Genomic DNA, 17018 nt, shown 5'->3' with positions numbered 1-17018 from the left:
ACTCTCAGAGAGAGAATTTAAAGTAGTTATGATAAATATGCCAAATACTTTAGTGGAAAAGTTGAACAAGATGCATAAACAGATGGAAAATTTCATCAGACTGTTGGAAACTAAAAAGTCAAATAGAAATACTAGAATTTTAAAATATGGTAACACAGATGAAGAAGGCTCATCAATAGACTTGACACACAGCTGAGGAAAGAAACAGTAAATGTGAATACAGGTAAACAGAAATGTCCCAAACTAAAAAACACAAAGAAGAAAAAAAGAGTAAATAAAACAATAGAAGACCTAAGTCCCATATATGTAATTGGAATACCAGCAGGAGAAGATAGAATAGGACACGATAAATACATCCAAGAACTCTCCAAAGTTAATGAAAGACCCGAAACCACATATCCAAGATGCTCAGAAAACACCAAGCAGGATAAATACAAAAAGCAATACTGTACCCAAACTGCTGAAAACCAAAACCAAACCAAAAAGTTTGAAGGCTGTGGCTGAAGGGTAGGAGAATACACTACCAGAGAAGAATGACAATAAGAATTACAGCTGACTTCTTGACAAAATTGTCCAAGCCAGAAGATAATAGAATGTCATTTCTAAAGTACTGAAAGAAAAAACTGCCACCCCAGTAAAAAAATATATATGTATATTTTATATATATATATTTCAAAAATAAAGGAGAAAGACTGTTCCAGAAAAAAATGGAGATCATGTATTACCAGCAGTCCTTCAATACATGAAATGTTAAAAGAAACCCTTTGGGCAGAAAGAAAATAGTAATAGACAAAAATCTGCATTTAAATAAAGAAATGAAGAGTGCTGGTAGTGGTATATATAAAGGTAAAAATCATTTTTCTCACTTTTAAATGCTCTAAAATATCACTGATAGCCTAAAACAAAATAGTGGCAATGTATTGTTTGTTTTTTTGTTTTTGTTTTTGAGACAGTTTCACTCTTGTTGCCCAGGCTGAAGTGTAATGGTACAATCTTGGCTCACTGCAACCTCCGCCCCCGGGGTTCAAGCAACCTACCTCTACCTCAGCCTCCCAAGTAGCTGGAATTACAGGCATGCGCCACCACATCCAGCTAATTTTTGATATTTTCAGTAGAAACGGGGTTTCTCCATGTTTGTCAGGCTGGTCTTGAACTCCTGACCTCAGGTGATCCGCCCACCTCGGCCTCCCAAAGTGCTGGGATTACAGGCATGAGCCACCGTGCCTGGCTATATTAAGTGTTTAATAGCATATGTAAAGTAAAATTATGACAATGATCACACAAAGAATGGGAGGAGTGAATTGGGAGTGTATTGTTCAAAAGTCCTTATACTACATGTGAAGCAATATAATACCTGGAGGTAGGCTGAGAGTAAAGATATATGTTATAAACTCTAGGGCAACCACTAAATACAAATTTTTTTTTTTTTTTTTTTTTTTTTTTTTTGAGACAGAGTCTTGCTCTGTTGCCCAGGCTGGAGTGCAATGGCGTGATCTCAGCCCACTGCAACCTCCGTCTCCCAGGTTCAAGCAATTCTCATGCCTCAGCCTCCCAAGTAGCTGGGATTACAGGTGTGCATCACGATGCCCAGCTAAGTTTTTTGTATTTTTAGTAGAGACAGGGTTTCACCATATTGGCCAGGCTGGGCTTGAACTCCTGATCTCAAGTGATCTGCCTGCCTCGGCCTCCCAAAGTGCTGGGATTACAGGTGTCAACCATGGCGCCCAGCCCACTAAATACATTTTTAAGGTATAAACAATAAACCAATAGTGTAGTTAAACCATTAAAATATTCAATTAACCTAAAGGAACGCAGAAAAAAAAAAAGAGGAAAAAACAGAATGGATGTAACAAATATAAATCCAGCAAAATAGTAGATCTTAATCCAACCATATAATGATAAAACTAAACACTAAGTTAAAAGACATAGATTGTCAGATTAGATAAAAAAGCATGATCCAACTTTTTTTTTAAAGCCCACTGTACATATAAAGACATATATATGTTAAAAGTAAAAAGAAGATATGCCTTATGAACATTAATCAAAAGAAAACTAGAGTAACTACATTAATATCAAACAAAATAGATTGCAGAACCAGAGATATCACCAGGGATAAAGAGCAATATTATATAGTGATAAAAGGGTCAGTTCAGCAAGGAACCTCAATCCCAAATGAGGATGTACCTAACACCGGAGCTTCAAAATACACACAAAACCCTCCCAGCCATTATTGATTGATACATGTGAATTTCTCATCCAAGCAGATATGCAATCACTGCCAGACAGAATAAATGAGTAATTTCCCTATAAATAATTACTCTGGCAGGCATGGTGGCACACTCCTGTAAATCCCAGCACTCTGGGAGGCCAAGGCAGGTGGATCACTTGAGCTCAGGAGTTTGAGACCAGCCTGGGCAACACAGCAAAAACCCATCTCTACAAAAAATGCAAAAATTAGCCAGGGATAGTGCCATGCACCTATAGTACCAGCTACTCGGGAGACTGAGGTAGGAGGATCACCTGAGCTGGGGGAAGTCGAGACTTCAGTAAGCCATGATCACACCACTGCACTCCAGCCTTGGCAGCAGAGTGAGACATTGTCTCAAAAAAATAAAATAGAATAAAAAAATAAAGAATTATTCCAAGTCCCCTGTCTATCAGTACCCATCCAACCCCAAGTTCTATCAGATCCTGCCAACACTAGGCACCAAAACACACTCTGCATAAAACACTCTCTTCATCCTTCATGGACAGAAACTTCTAATGCAGTCAAAGGTATACAAAGCACTACAAAACATAAAACATGTAGGGCAGATGCATTCTCAGGTGAGCCAAGTGGTGCAATCTGGAGTGAGTAATGGAATATGAGTTCTTTAGAGCAATTAAAAGGATTTTCACAAGAGTGGGAGGGTTACAAACCAGTATCCTGGACCAACATCAACTGAGGTGTGCTAATTATGTTCCATCTAGAGGTCCAAGTGAACATAATGTTGGTTCTGTGCCTCCAAGATCACACTGGAGCTCCTCATACAGCATAACAACGAGCTGGCTTTGTTTTCAAAGCTTCAGAGCTGTTCCCATACTAAGCCCCCTTGCTTGAAAAGCTTTGAGAATCTCCTATTAAAGTCTCTCTGAGTTATCGTATTGTGATTTATTTTGGGAAAATCTACTGGAAATCCCACTACTGTAAATTCTAAATTGAAAATTAAATCAATATGTAGTTTATCCTTCTCCATGCTCATATTTAAGACCACAAAAGGTAGAATTACACATGCTAAGAATCTTTTGTTATTCCTTCTGAACTCTTTTACTTTATATAATTTATTTCAGTACATAAAGTCATTTGTCAAACTAAAAATAAAAATTCCACTAGTGAGGATCAGAAAAAAAATAAGTTTTGATTTAAAAAGTGTATTTTTTGATTAAAAAATTATATATATATAATGGAACTCATATTCCATTACTCACTCCAAAGATTGCACCACTTGGCTCACCTGAGAATGCATCTGCCCTACACATTTTATGTTTTGTAGTGCTTTGTATACCTTTGGCTGCATTAGAAGTTTTTGTCCATAAAGGATGAAGAGAGTGTTTTATGCAGAGTGTGTTTTGGCGCCTAGTGTTGGCAGGATCTGATAGATCTTGGGGATGGATGGGGACTTAGAATAATTCCTTTTTTTTTTTTTTTTTTTTTTTTGAGACAATGTCTCACTGCTGCCAAGGCTGGAGTGCAGTGGTGTGATCATGACTTACTGAAGTCTCGACTTCCCCTGGCTCAGGTGATCCTCCTACCTCAGCCTCCTGAGTGGCTGGTACTACAGGTGCATGGCACTATCCCTGGCTAATTTTTGCATTTTTTGTAGAGATGGGTTTTTGCTATGTTGCCCAGGCTGGTCTCAAACTCCTGAGCTCAAGTAATCCACTTGCCTTGGCCTCCCAGAGTGCTGGGATTTATAGGAGTGCACCACCATACCTGCCAGAATTTTATGTGTGTCTGTGTGTGTGTGTGTGTGTGTGTGTGTGTGTGTGTATATATATACATATTTTTTTTTAGATGACGTCTTGCTCTGTAGCCCAGGCTGGAGTGCAGTGGTGCAATCTTGGCTCACTGCAACCTCTGCTTCCTAGGTTCAAGCAATTCCCATGCCTCAGGCTCCTGAGTAGCTGGGACTACAGGCATGTGCCACCATGCCTGGCTAATTTTTGTATTTTTGGTAGTGATGAGGTTTCACCATGTTGGCCAGGATGGTCCTCAATCTCCTAAGTGATTCACCCACCTCGGCCTCTCAAAGTTCTGGGATTATAGGCATGAGCCACCACAGCCAGCCAAAAGGAAAAATGTTAATGTCAAAAAAAATCTCATTTTAAAATGCTGTGTTCTTTTCCCTTGAAAGTAAAATCATAGCATGTAGGATACCAAACAGTAAAACAAAATGAACATTTAAGCTAAGCTTTTATGTCTCAATTTCTAAATCAAATTAATCAAACAGTAAACACAGGAAATCACTCAAAACAATGAACAAATTTAAGTAGGCAAATATTTGTAAATGTCTTAAGTAACTCCTTCTGATCCCTGAGATCTCTGCTAATAACTTTGAGGAAAATACTTGGCAAAATGGGAACTCATTAGATAACTGTAGTTCATACATCAGAAATGAAGAGCAAAATGACCAATACTCCAAATAGTCCCACTTCATGAATGAAAGGCTGTTTTGTTTGTCCTGTTTAGATGTCCATACATGTGCTCACACTACATGACAAACCTGTTTGTCCAGGCTAAATGCCTTTCAGCCTATTATGGAGGGTTTTGAATAAGCAAAATATGTCTTCAGTGTGAAATGGGAGGTTTGTTTCTACCCATAAAACTATCTGAAGGAATACAGCCTTTGAAATATTCACATCTGCAAGGCATTTTGTTCAAGAAACCAAGGTAACTAAACAAATCATGATTATAAGAAAATTATATAGACATAAGGGAGTAGCTATAAGCAGTAGGAAGCGCAGTAGCAGCTGGGATAAGCAGTTCAGATTTTCTTTCCATAGACAAGGCTTCCTTATATTGAACAAATCATACTTATGCTTGGGCCTGTGGGCTCCCAAGTGATTATGGGTGTTCCAAGAGATGGGTGGCACAAGATGAAACAGTAAGTTAAGGAGGAAAAAACAGAACCTTTTTTTTCCATCTAAAAGCTTTGTACTGTTTCATACATGGATTGACAGTCAATTTGCATAGAAGGCAGTCACAGAATAGTGGTCAAATTAAACTCTCAAGCTATTCTGTCTGGATTTGTGTTCTGACACTTCTATTTAAACACCATTGACCTTGGGCAAATTACTTAACTTTTCTCTGCCTCCATTTCATCACCTATAAAATTGACAATGTAATGAGTTGAACTCATAAACTTGTTATGAGGACTAACTGGGTTAATATCCATAAAACAGAACAGTGTCTGGTGCGAATCACTATGTAAATATTTATCCCATTAAGTGGAATAAAGATTACAAATAGTCATTTTTGCCAAATCCATTATGTATTTGCTATCAATTGTTATTTACATATTATCCTAAGATCCTCAGACATATTTAGAAGAAGAGACAAACATAAAACACAGAGATTGAGACCATCCTGGCCAATATAGTGAAACCCTGTCTCTACTAAAAATACAAAAATTAGCCGGGCATGGTGGCGCATGCCTGTAGTCCCATCTACTTGGGAGGCTGAGACAGGAAAATTGCTAGAACCCGGGGGGTGGAGGCTGCAGGGAGCCCAGATCGCGCCACTGTACTACAGCCTGGGCAACAGAGTGAGACTCTGTCTTAAACAAACAAACAAACAAACAAACTATTATTCTATTTTCAAAAGGAACTAATAAATTCAGTGTGAGTCAGTGGCTCACACAAGTCATGGTGAGTCCCTAAGTGGTACCATTCGGCAAAAAAGACACTCTTTACTGGTCAGAGATAGAAAATAAAAGGAGAACTCAGTTCAGTCATAAATTTATATACTAAAAACACAAGAAGTCATTGAGGTTCCTGTCTCAAGTATAAATTTAATTTCTCAGACCAACAGAGTCAGAGCTGGTCTGCCACACCAAGAGCCAGGGTCTCCAGGCATGTTTAGCTCTCCCAGTTACTGCCCCAGCCCTGCTGCTCTGATGTGTCTCACAGTTGCTGCATGGGGCAGCCCCACAGGGAGCCCCTGACTACCCTCCACCTGGACACACAGAGAACCACTCCCGTTCTGCCCTTTTCCAGCGTCTTCCTGCTGCTGCTGCTGTGGGAAAAACTCCAGCCTTTAGACATGGAATGGAAGCCACCAAGGTGAACCTCCTGCCCCCATGTGACCTTAATTAAATGGCCCCAATTTCTTGATTTCCCTTGATTCATTTCTGCTGAATTCAGTGAGATTTTTTTCCCCCATGAATAATTTCTTTTGAAAAGGCAAGAATATTGGGCCAGGCACGGTGGCTCATGCCTGTAATCCCAGAACTTTGGGAGGCCAAGGCAGGTGGATCACCTGAGAACAGCCAACATGGCGAAACCCCATCTCTACTAAAAATACAAAACTTAGCCAGGCGTGGTGGTGCACATCTGTAATCCCAGCTACTCGGGAGACTGTGGCAGGAAAATCGCTTGAACCTGGGAGGTGGAGTTTGCAGAGAACCAAGATCGCGCCACTGCACTCCAGCCTGGGCGACAGAGCAAGACTCTGTCTCGGAAAAAATATATATATATATATATATACACACACACACATATATATATATATATATGAGTAAATTCGTTCAACCTAATTGTTTTCTCCTAATACCTAGTTGAGACTAGCCAAATCTGAGTTCAATTTTCACTTAATAAGCATTGAGCACCTCTGAATGTGCCAGGCACACTAAGTGGGCCAAATAAAGACCATAAAAAGCTTCATAGCAGCACGAGTCAGGTTTTGCCACCAAGTGAGCTTCCCCCATCTGCTGTGCAGAAAGGATTTATAGGGGGAGAAAGACATTAAACAAGCAATGGCAGAAGTGATAAATGCCATCAAAGAAGAACGAAAAGATGCTGCCCCAGCTTACAGCATAGGAACTGAACCTGAGGTCATGGAAGAGTAACCCAAGTGGAGACTTGGAGGATGGGTTAATGTTAACCAGGGGAAGGAGAGAGGAGGGTGTCCTGGGCCCCAGTGCAGAGATGGTGACTGCGAGGATGTGGGGGCAGCCTGACCATGGAAGGTTTTATGGATTTGCATCCTCATGCCTAGTGAAATAACAGGTTTTAAGAAAGAGAATAGCCTCAGCTGACCTGAATTTTAAACAATCCTTTTGGCCGCAGTGAGAGAAGCAAGTGGACAGATGGAAACCGATTAGGAATCTGTTCTGAGCCTAGGCTAGGGGTAATGGAGATTTAACCCAAGTGGTGCCAGTGGAACTGAAGAGAAGTGGAGAGATTGAGACACTCAGGAGACAAAGCCATAGGACTCAGTAATGTAGCATTTATAGGAGGTAAAGAAGAGGAAGACTCCTGGCTTCTGGTTTGAACACTAAGATGGTTGGTGAAGTCCTACACTGAGAAGCAGGGTTAGGGGGTACAATGATGAGTCTTGGTCCAGAAATGCTGCTTCTGAGGTGCCAGGGAGACATCTGAGGGATGCAGCGCCTGGATGCAGGGGATGAGCAGGGAAGAGACGTCCACCTGGAGCCATCAGCATCAAGGCTAATCACCTGGCAAGTGTGTGAAGAGTAAATGAAAGACAACCAGCACTTGACAGACAGTGGAACTGGCAGGCCAAGGAGACTGTGAAGAAGCAAGCAGGGAGCGGGGAGGTGAGCAGGGCAAGTATGGTGTCACAGAATCAAGGTCAATGAAGACGCTGGCTGAAGTGTCCCTGGATTTGGAGTCCTGTACCTCATTTGCTGGCTGCTTCAGTGAGAGTATTTCAGGGGAGGACTGGGGCATGGAAGCCAGTTTGCAATAGGTTGAAAAGTGAATGGGAGGCAAAAAAAAAAAAAAAAACTCTCAAGTACAGGCAAATTTTTCAAGCAGTTTTTGGGCTATAGAAGGAAGAAGAAAGAGGGTGATGTCTGGGGAGGACATGGGGTCGGGATGGTTTGTTTTGGGAGAAGAGAAATAAGTACATTTCAAAACTGATGAGAATGAGTCTGTAAAGGAAGGACAGTTAAGGATGGGAGAGAGAGGGGATAATGACTAACAGAAGGTTCCTGAAATGAGCAGAGGGGCTGAGACCCACACTGGAGGGAAGGAATAACACTTCTTCCACGGCGGCAGGAAAGCAGGGGAGAGGATGGGGTGAGAGGATGGGTCTGACATCTACAGGTATACAGATCTTTTGGTGGGAGGGTGGAGTTCTCACTTAATGGCTTCCAGCTGCTCTGTATGGTAGTTGGCAAATCAACTCTGAGAGTTAATCAGTGGGCAGGGGTTAAGGTCTGAGGGGAGTGGAGGAGGTCTGAAAGGACTGTTGTATAGAACAGGAGCAAGACCTGGTCTGGGTGACATGCTGAGCAGTACGCAGGCCCTGCCAAGGGTGAAAGCATGATCCACCCATGGTGGCATCAGGCCACCATGATGTAACCTTGTCACTCAGCCTTAGCAACTTGGGTGCAGTGGGTGGCTGGCAGATGGCTGGATACATGCAGAGCTGGGGTGTGTCCTGGTAAGTGTATCGAAAGGAGAGGCTAAGGAGTTTAGGATATTGGCAGGAGGGTGATTAAAGGGATGAGCCATGGAATCTACGCTGGATAGAAAAGAAGTGCAAGGAGGGAAGTGGCCAGTGGTGGAGGAGAAAGCCAAAGGAAAGGGTCTTAAGGAGACGAAGTGGGTAAATTTGCAAAAAGGAACACTGGGGGTTACAGTCAGGCTCGTGCAGTCAGGGGACACTGGGCTTACCAGGGATAAAGATAAAAAGCGAACGAGACCATTTCTGCCAAATTAAACTATTTGCTAAGACCAGACTTTCCCCCAAGAAAAGGGAAAGAAATGCAAAGAGCAGCATAGGGAATTAATGGAATTGTCATAACCCCGTTTCTTCATGATTAGGTAGGGCATTACACAAAGAATACAGAATCCCAATACATTTTTAGAAATCTTGCTTTGATTTCTCACTAAAAAGGCCACATTCCTATAATGAATGACTTAAGAGAGAAGAGACTTAAGAGGACTTAAGAGGAAGACAGAAGTTGCTAATTTGGGATTTGGCTTTGAATTCCAATAATCTCTGCCATGAACTTACCATATGATTTAATAATGGGATTTTAAAAATGTAATGTAATGTTTATTCACCACTTCCTAAATGCCAGGCACTATCCTGAGTGTTACATGTTGATTTCGTTCAATCTCCATGACTCTGAAGTATGTACTTGTATTGCCCCTGTTTTACTGATGGGGAAACGAGACGTAAAAGACGTTAAGTAGGTTTACCAGTATTCTTACTTTTTCAGCTAAGGGTGATAATGCCAGTTGGTACATTGTAAGGCATGAACCATAAAAATGATGGTACAATTCACGTAAAGTTCACCTAAATTCTAAATAATTTTGATTCCATGAAGGATTTGATTTAAAATGTTAAAAAATCTCAATACAAACCTAAATTTCTCCGAATCAGCATGCACTCCTTCTCCTTTGCAGAAAAATGGCTTCTGCTTGAAATGCCAAAGTCAAAGCAGTACTTATTCTTCCCCATGTCAAACAAAGTACAGTTAAAAATTGTCCTCCTCTCTCCCAAGGGCAGGCTGTTTTCGGCCAAGTGAATGATCCTCTTCCCAGGGGATCTGGGTGCCTCCTTGAAGACAGTGACTACTCCTTGGACGAAGGTGCATGGTGGAGGCAGCACCATCACCTCTACCCCGGACTCACATGTGAGTTCTGGCACCATCACCAGTTTGTATCCAAATTTCTGGGCCAGGTCAATGGGTCCTGTGGAGGTAATGACTGAGTCTCGCCCAAGCAGCTTCAGCACCACGGTGACATAGGCTTCTGGCCCCACGGGTGCACAGCCAAACTCAACCCACTGACCTTGAGCAAGTTGTGTCCTTTTGCTGGTTCTTATTTCCAGTGGCTGTCCTGAATCTCTTCTTGCCTCAGGAAGACTGTTGGTGAAGATGACATCCACTACAATGTCGGGCTTGTCCACAGGAAATGGGCACAGTGGTTGACTGGTAAATAGGCCCACTTGGAAGGTGCCTTCTGCTGCCTTGGCACTCCTATTCAAGTCAACGTGAAAGACCGGCCATTCCACCTTCAGAAAGGCACTTTTCTCCCACCAGGGGAATGGAGTGCTGTTGTCTGTTGCTTCTGGAATCATTGTGAACCAGTAGTCACCAGCCTCCTTGAAATAGAAGCACTCAAACTTGAGTGTTCCCTGGGACTGGTTGGTCAGGAGGTACTTGGCAGTTACAGTCTGATTGGTGTTGGCCTCCAACAGCAGGACAGATACATTCCTCAGTGTCCCATTAGCACCATCAAAATACTGGAAATCCACATACACTGTGTCGTTGCTTAGTGCTACATGGCCTGGCTCTCTCAAGAGGAGATATTCAGCTTCTCCAAGAACTGAAATGAAGTGGTCAGAATTGGTTTTTAAAAGGTGCATTTGAGAAGGACTATTGGTGACATTGATGAAAACAGAATTTAAAAAAATTTTTTTTTGAGACGGGTCTCATTGTGTCACTGAGGCTAGTGTGCAGTGGCACAATCACTGCTTGCTATACTCCTAACCTCTTGGGCTCAAGCGACCTCCCACCTCGCCCTCATGAGTAGCTGGGACTACAGGCACATGCCACCACACCCAGCTAATTTTCTTTTTGTAGAGACTGGTCTCAAACTGCTGGGCTCAAGCAATCCTTCCACCTCAGACTCCCAAACTGCTAAGATTATAGACATGAGCCACTGTACCCAGCAGAAAACAGCATTTTAGACAAGAGAAGTTAGAACTGAGCCAGGGATGATGTAAAATGATACTGAGTACAGATCCTGGAAGCTGGCCATTGTGCTCTTTCCATTCTAAAGTGATTCTGTTCCTTCTTCATCTTTCATAGTTTTGTTAAAATAATTAGTGGTAAATACTCTGAATTCACCACATTCAACAATGTGATATATCTGCAATGAAAATCTATACAGCTTGAATAATAATTTTTAGGATCAAAAACCCAGTAGCTCATATTGTTAATCATATTCTGGTGTTTAGATATTTGGGGAAAATGGATATACAGTGAAGAGAAAGCTTGATCTAAATGACACAATATAAATTGTTCTGGGTTATTTTAAATGTAAAACCCTAAATTTACTTCAAAGTTATTATTTTCTGATATTCAAGAGAAGCACTGGGGAATTTTTACCAGTAAAGGAATCAGTGTCCTCAGTTGTATGAGGCAGACATATTTAGATGGATAAGAAATGTTGACACTTTATTCTGCATGGATAACCAAAGGGATAGGGTGAACATTTATGAAATAACTAGGCTTGTCCTTGGCAATTTAATGACATTACAGCCACTTGTATTTGCCTAGATAGGACAGATGACTACTACTTCTCAAGTATCATTCTGTTAGGATCAATCATATCTTTTAAAAAGAGACCCAGCAGAGCAGCTTAAGTGAAAAGTGCAAAGAACAGACACACAAGAATCCTTGTTTCTATTTTGAATCCTATCCAAATACATATCAAAGAAGGCAGAATTTGGCAATGCAACAGTCAGCTGGCCCGCGACTAGGGTAAGAAACAGTTCTAGACGTAAGGGACTGAAGTTCCTTTTAGGTTTGAAAAACAACTTGTGTAAATATGAATTTTTTTTCTTATTATATATGCCTCATGAATATATATGTCCAAAGGGGTACATGTGTTTTTTTTGTCTGGGCTGGTAGTCTTTAAAATACCCTTATATATAAGCAATCAATGATTATTAGAATCAGCACATGAATATCCTGGCACACAGAAGAGTTTTTAATTAGCACAGCATTTCACCTAGTTCTCATTTGAGATGAGATGAAATAAAAGACATGAAACTTGGATGACTTGAATGCTTGATTATCACTTGTTTGAAAACCATAATCGGATAAAGTTCTTTTTTTCTCCAATTAAGCAAAAACAAGTGTGGGATATTCCCTTTTGTTTAGAGATGACTCAAAGTTGAGGAAGGTGGCTGATTCTGGTGCAGCTTGTATACTGGTTCAGACCCAACCCGGTACCTTTCTTGAACTGCTGGGTAAAGAGACCCCAGCACTTACCACAGCCCAAGGAAGTGCTTAAGACTGAGAACAAAGTCATACTAATTTGGATCTGAAGGGGGCAGGATGGTTCTGTGGTCCATTTAAGAATAAGAGGCATACACCACTTAGTTAACTAATGAAAGTCTATTGCAGGCTGGTCCGATGGTAGCAGGTTATCAGAACTTATTAACAGTAGTGTCACCAAAGTTGGTATATGACCCCCAACTACTAAATTTGACTGGCTTAAAAAAAAAAAAAGGCAGTCTATTGTGTATGACAGGGATTGTCAATGAAGCAAATCAGATTCTGATTTGATGGGAGACAGTCAATGAAAAAGACACACATGCCCCGTTGGAAATGGAGAACAAAGATGCAATTGATGGGTTCCAGCAACAGCAGATAGGAGGTATGTACTAGAGGGAGAATTTGCTACTTTAGAACTCCTGTTAGAAAACTACAATTTGGGCCGGGCGCGGTGGCTCACACCTGTAATCCCAGCACTTTGGGAGGCCGAGACGGGTGGATCACCTGAGGTCAGGAGTTCAAGACCAGCCTGGCCAACATGGTGAAACCCTGACTCTACTAAAAATACAAAAATTAGCTGGGCATGGTGGTGGGCGCCTGTAATCTCAGCTACTCGGGAGGCTGAGGTAGGAGAATTGCTGGAACCTGGGAAGCGGAGGGTGCAGTAAGCCGAGATTGTGCCACTGCACTCCAACCCGGGCCAACAATAGCGAGACTCCATCTCAAAAACAAACAAACAAACAAACAAACAAACACTACAATTTGGTTCTACCACATCCTGACTACTATAGTATACAGGTAATGGTATATTTTGATCAGTATTAAGTAGAGATAAAGGGGGGTAAAACAGATCTACGACAATACCTACTTTTTTTATTTTATCGGTGGCTTGTGCACTCAACTTCTATGCTCTTTTTTATGCTCATTCAACTTTTATTTTCATATTCCAGTAAGAAATTTTGCTCTTAACAACAAAAACCCTTGTATAATTTGTTTAAATGGAGAATTTCAATGCTTTATTTATCATTATGAAACCAAGAACACATACTTTTTGTAGAAGGCTATCACATGTAGAGTAATCTGTGTTTTTTTGTTTTTGTGTTTTTTTTTTTTTGAGACAGACTTTTGCTCTTGTTGCCCAGGCTGGAGGAGTGCAGTGGCACGATCTCAGCTCACCACAACCTCCACCTCCCGGGTTCAAGCGATTCTCCTGCCTCAGCCTCCCAAGTAGCAGAGATTATAGGTGCGTGCCACCACGCCCAGCTAATTTTTGTATTTTTAGTAGAAACGGGGTTTCACCATGTTGGCCAGGATGGTCTCAATCTCTTGACCTCGTGATCTGCCCCCCTTGGCCTCCCAAAGTGCTGGGATTACAGGCGTGAGCCACCGCATCCAGCCAGAGTAATCTGTTTTTAAAGAAGGGATACATTACTTTTCTTTTTTGTTTGATTTGTTTTGTTTTTGAGACAGAGTCTCACTCTGTCGCCCAGGCTAGAGAGCAGTGGCGTGATCTCAGCTCACTTCAAGCTCCGCCTCCCGGGTTCATGCCATTCCCTGCCTCAGCCTTCCAGGTAGCTGGGACTACAGGCACCCGCCACCACGTCCGGCTAATTTTTTTTGTATTTTTAGTAGAGGAAGGGTTTCACTGTGTTAGCCAGGATAGTCTCGATCTCCTGACGTCGTGATCCACCCACCTCGGCCTCCCAAAGTGTTGGGATTACAGGCATGAGCCACTGTGCCTGGCCAAATTACTTTAAAATAAATGAATCCCACATTGGCTTTCCTTAAATCTGGTGTCTTCTTGTATAAATAAACACTTAAAAAAGAAAAGACTGAGAAAGGAAGTCTACTGAATGAAATGAACAGCAGTGCTGTGGTCCATTTAACCAACTGTGCCATTCACATTACACAAGCCAGTGTCCTCTATAGCTTGGATCAAAATTTCCTCACCAAATTCAAAAACAACTTCCACTCCCATACCATCAACTGCCTAGATGTCTATGAAATATTTGGAAATCATCAAAAGAAAAGTAGTGAAGATTACATCATATTGTTGATTCTATTGGTTCAGTAGTTGTATAAAGCTCTCTGAGAAATGAACTCAATTTTTAGTTGAAACGAATGAAGAGAACAGACTTTAAGTACCTACTATCTCATTCAGGGTGTTTCGCATTCTTGATATTATCATAACAACCCTGTGAAGTCAATATTATTGCTGAGATTGAAAGAGATGAAGAGACTTTTCTAAGAGCACGCAACTTTCAAGGATTGAAATTCAGATTGGTTCCAAATACACGTTAGCACCAAAACTCTGTCAAGTGAAATCTTATGTAGAACCCTAATATACACAACATCATTGCATGTGTGTATGAAGTGATTTATCACACTGAATTACAGGGAAATCAAAGAGAACTCAAGGTAACATGCTTGCCTCCAATTTTTTAAAATTTGAGAGAGTTGGTTTTTTTATTATTTTTTTAAAGAGTTAAAAATATAAAGTGAAATATGAATCAATCATGCAGAATCACTGAAGCATGAGAGAATCCAGGGTTGCAAGGGTCACGGTTTAGAAAGCACCGCACTGTAGACCCTACCCTGCCTCCTTCATGAAGAATCATCAACATCAATGCATTTACAAATGTCATATTTATGTTTTATTCCTACCAATAGCATTAAGTATACTCACAATACTCACCATAGTCACAGAGCACCACCAACAATAGATTTGAAAAGTCTTTCAACATTGGTTTCATTCTGATCGGCAAAATCCCAGGTCTTTAGTCTCCTCATGTCCCTTCTCACGTACAGATTGTGATTTTTTTCCTCAAAAACACCTGAAATTAGAACCTCAAAAAATGATGGCTCCATTCAATGTGATTGATAAAATAGTAATCATGAAATGACAAAACCATTCTAAAACTCAAACTTCCTAAGTGATATTGAAAGGAAACTAGAGAGGACATTAATTTTCCCTGGGGCAATGACTTATAATTATACAAGCCCCTTTCATTCCATTATAACTCACAGGTCAAGAATATGCAGGTATGCCCAACACCCACTAAGATTATCTTTGCACAACACCGAAGTCTCTTCTCTTTATAGCACATCCTTAAATGGAGAGTTTATTGTTATTTGCTTAATTTTATCAAAGTTAATAACCAATTTGGATACATTTTCACATTATTTATCTGCTTGGCATTTCACACTGATAAATTTACTAAATTTCCGCTAAACTTTAATTTAGCATTGTGCTATATATACTCAAATGCTCCCTGCCTGGCGTCCACAAATGGGCTAACACTTCCTTGCACAATTGGTGTGTTACCAGGATTGCTTCATTTATCGATTCCTAGGAGCTACATCCAAGCGATCAAAGCTTTTTTAAAAAAAGATACTCCAGAATACTACAATTAAATGTGAACTCCATGTGGCCCTGACTTCCCTTGTTTAGGGCAGCCTAAGGAGAAAACAGATAAATAACAATCATCTTCATCAGTCCTGAAATACTTGTTGCTGCTGGAATGCATCATGAGATTGGTGGTTCACACAGCAATCTTCCCAGTCTACCTAAGAGGGCAGGGAAGACCTTGCCGGCCTGTGGTTCACAGCTATTTGTTGGAAGAGGCACTTATTTTATTTAATTAATTTATTTATTTAGAGATGGAGTCTCGCTCTGTCACCCAGGCTGGAGTGCAGTGGCAAGATCTCGGCTCACTGCAAGCTCCACTTCCCGGGTTCACGCCATCCTCCTGCCTCAGCCTCCCAGGCAGCTGGGACTACAGGCACCCACCACCACGCCCACCTAATTTTTTGTATTTTTAGTAGAGACGGTGTTTCATCATGTTAGCCAGGATGGTCTTGATTTCCTGACTTCGTGATCCGCCCGCCTCGGCCTCCCAAAGTGCTGGGATTACAGGCGTGAGCCACCGCGCCCGGCTGGAAAAGGCACTTATTTTATATAGACTATTCAACTATAGAATAAGATACTGGGCATTTAAGATAGTTCTTTCATACTAGAGTCTAACAAACTATGTATTAATATTAAATACAACCAAATATATATTTTCTTAATGTTGATGGTCCCCCCCATTATTCACAGTTAATCTTTTTTTTTTTTTTTTTAGACAGAGTCTTGCTCTGTCACCCAGCCTGGAGTACAGTGGCATGATCTTAGCTCACTGCAACCTCTGCCTCCCAGGTTCAAGTGATTGTCCCACCTCAGCCTCCTGAGAAGCTGGGATTATAGGTGTGCACCACACTCTTGGCTAATTTTTGTATTTTTAGTAGAAACAGGGTTTCACCACGTTGGCCAGGCTGGTCTCAAATGTCTGACCTCATGATCTGCCCACCATGGTCTCCCAAAGTGCTGGGATTACAGGCGTGAGCCACCACACCCAGCCCACAGTTAATCCTTTTAAGAAGCAAGTATATTATATTCCAAATACATGTTACCTCTCTTCAGATAAGAGCACAAATTAGTGGAATTAACAAGACTGATTGAAATAAGCCAAAATTCAAAGGAAGGGAAACTGGTGTGTCCTATTAGCTTTCTTCCATTAACAGTGGGCTGAACAAAGGAAATACTGTACTTCCTGAAAGGGAAGCAGAGATTTGAAATGTAACTATGCAGACGATTAGGGCTCCCTCCTCTTCCCCGCCACCCCTACCCCCCAAAACAAAAAGAAAAGAGAAGAAGAAGAAAATTGTTTTGGGTGGAATTAGCCACAGATTTGACCCAATTCTTTCCTTGAACATGGACTGGGAAACCTGGCCAAA

At 41.2% G+C, this 17018-nt stretch overlaps 1 protein-coding gene across 3 annotated transcripts in view; it reads right to left on the bottom strand.

Annotated features, from left to right (window-relative positions):
• Positions 1–17018, bottom strand: part of THSD1 (thrombospondin type 1 domain containing 1) — a 38226-nt gene that overhangs the window by 14865 nt on the left and 6343 nt on the right. For 2 of the 3 annotated variants that reach the window (XM_007960486.3, XM_007960488.3), the window contains exons 2-3: positions 14938–15076; positions 9598–10563 (exon numbers count right to left, since the gene is read on the bottom strand). In XM_007960486.3, coding sequence (XP_007958677.2) covers positions 9598–10563; positions 14938–14995 — 1024 coding nt within the window. In that variant the 5' untranslated portion in view covers positions 14996–15076. Of the gene's footprint in view, positions 1–9597; positions 10564–14937; positions 15090–17018 lie in introns of all 3 variants that reach the window. The other variant, XM_007960487.3, reaches the window with a different exon arrangement.

Source organism: Chlorocebus sabaeus, chromosome 3 (assembly GCF_047675955.1).
Source record: "Chlorocebus sabaeus isolate Y175 chromosome 3, mChlSab1.0.hap1, whole genome shotgun sequence".
Lineage (NCBI taxonomy): Eukaryota > Metazoa > Chordata > Mammalia > Primates > Cercopithecidae > Chlorocebus > Chlorocebus sabaeus.
The sequence above is the reverse complement of the archived record's forward strand: the minus strand, read 5'-3'. Positions and strand labels throughout refer to the sequence as shown.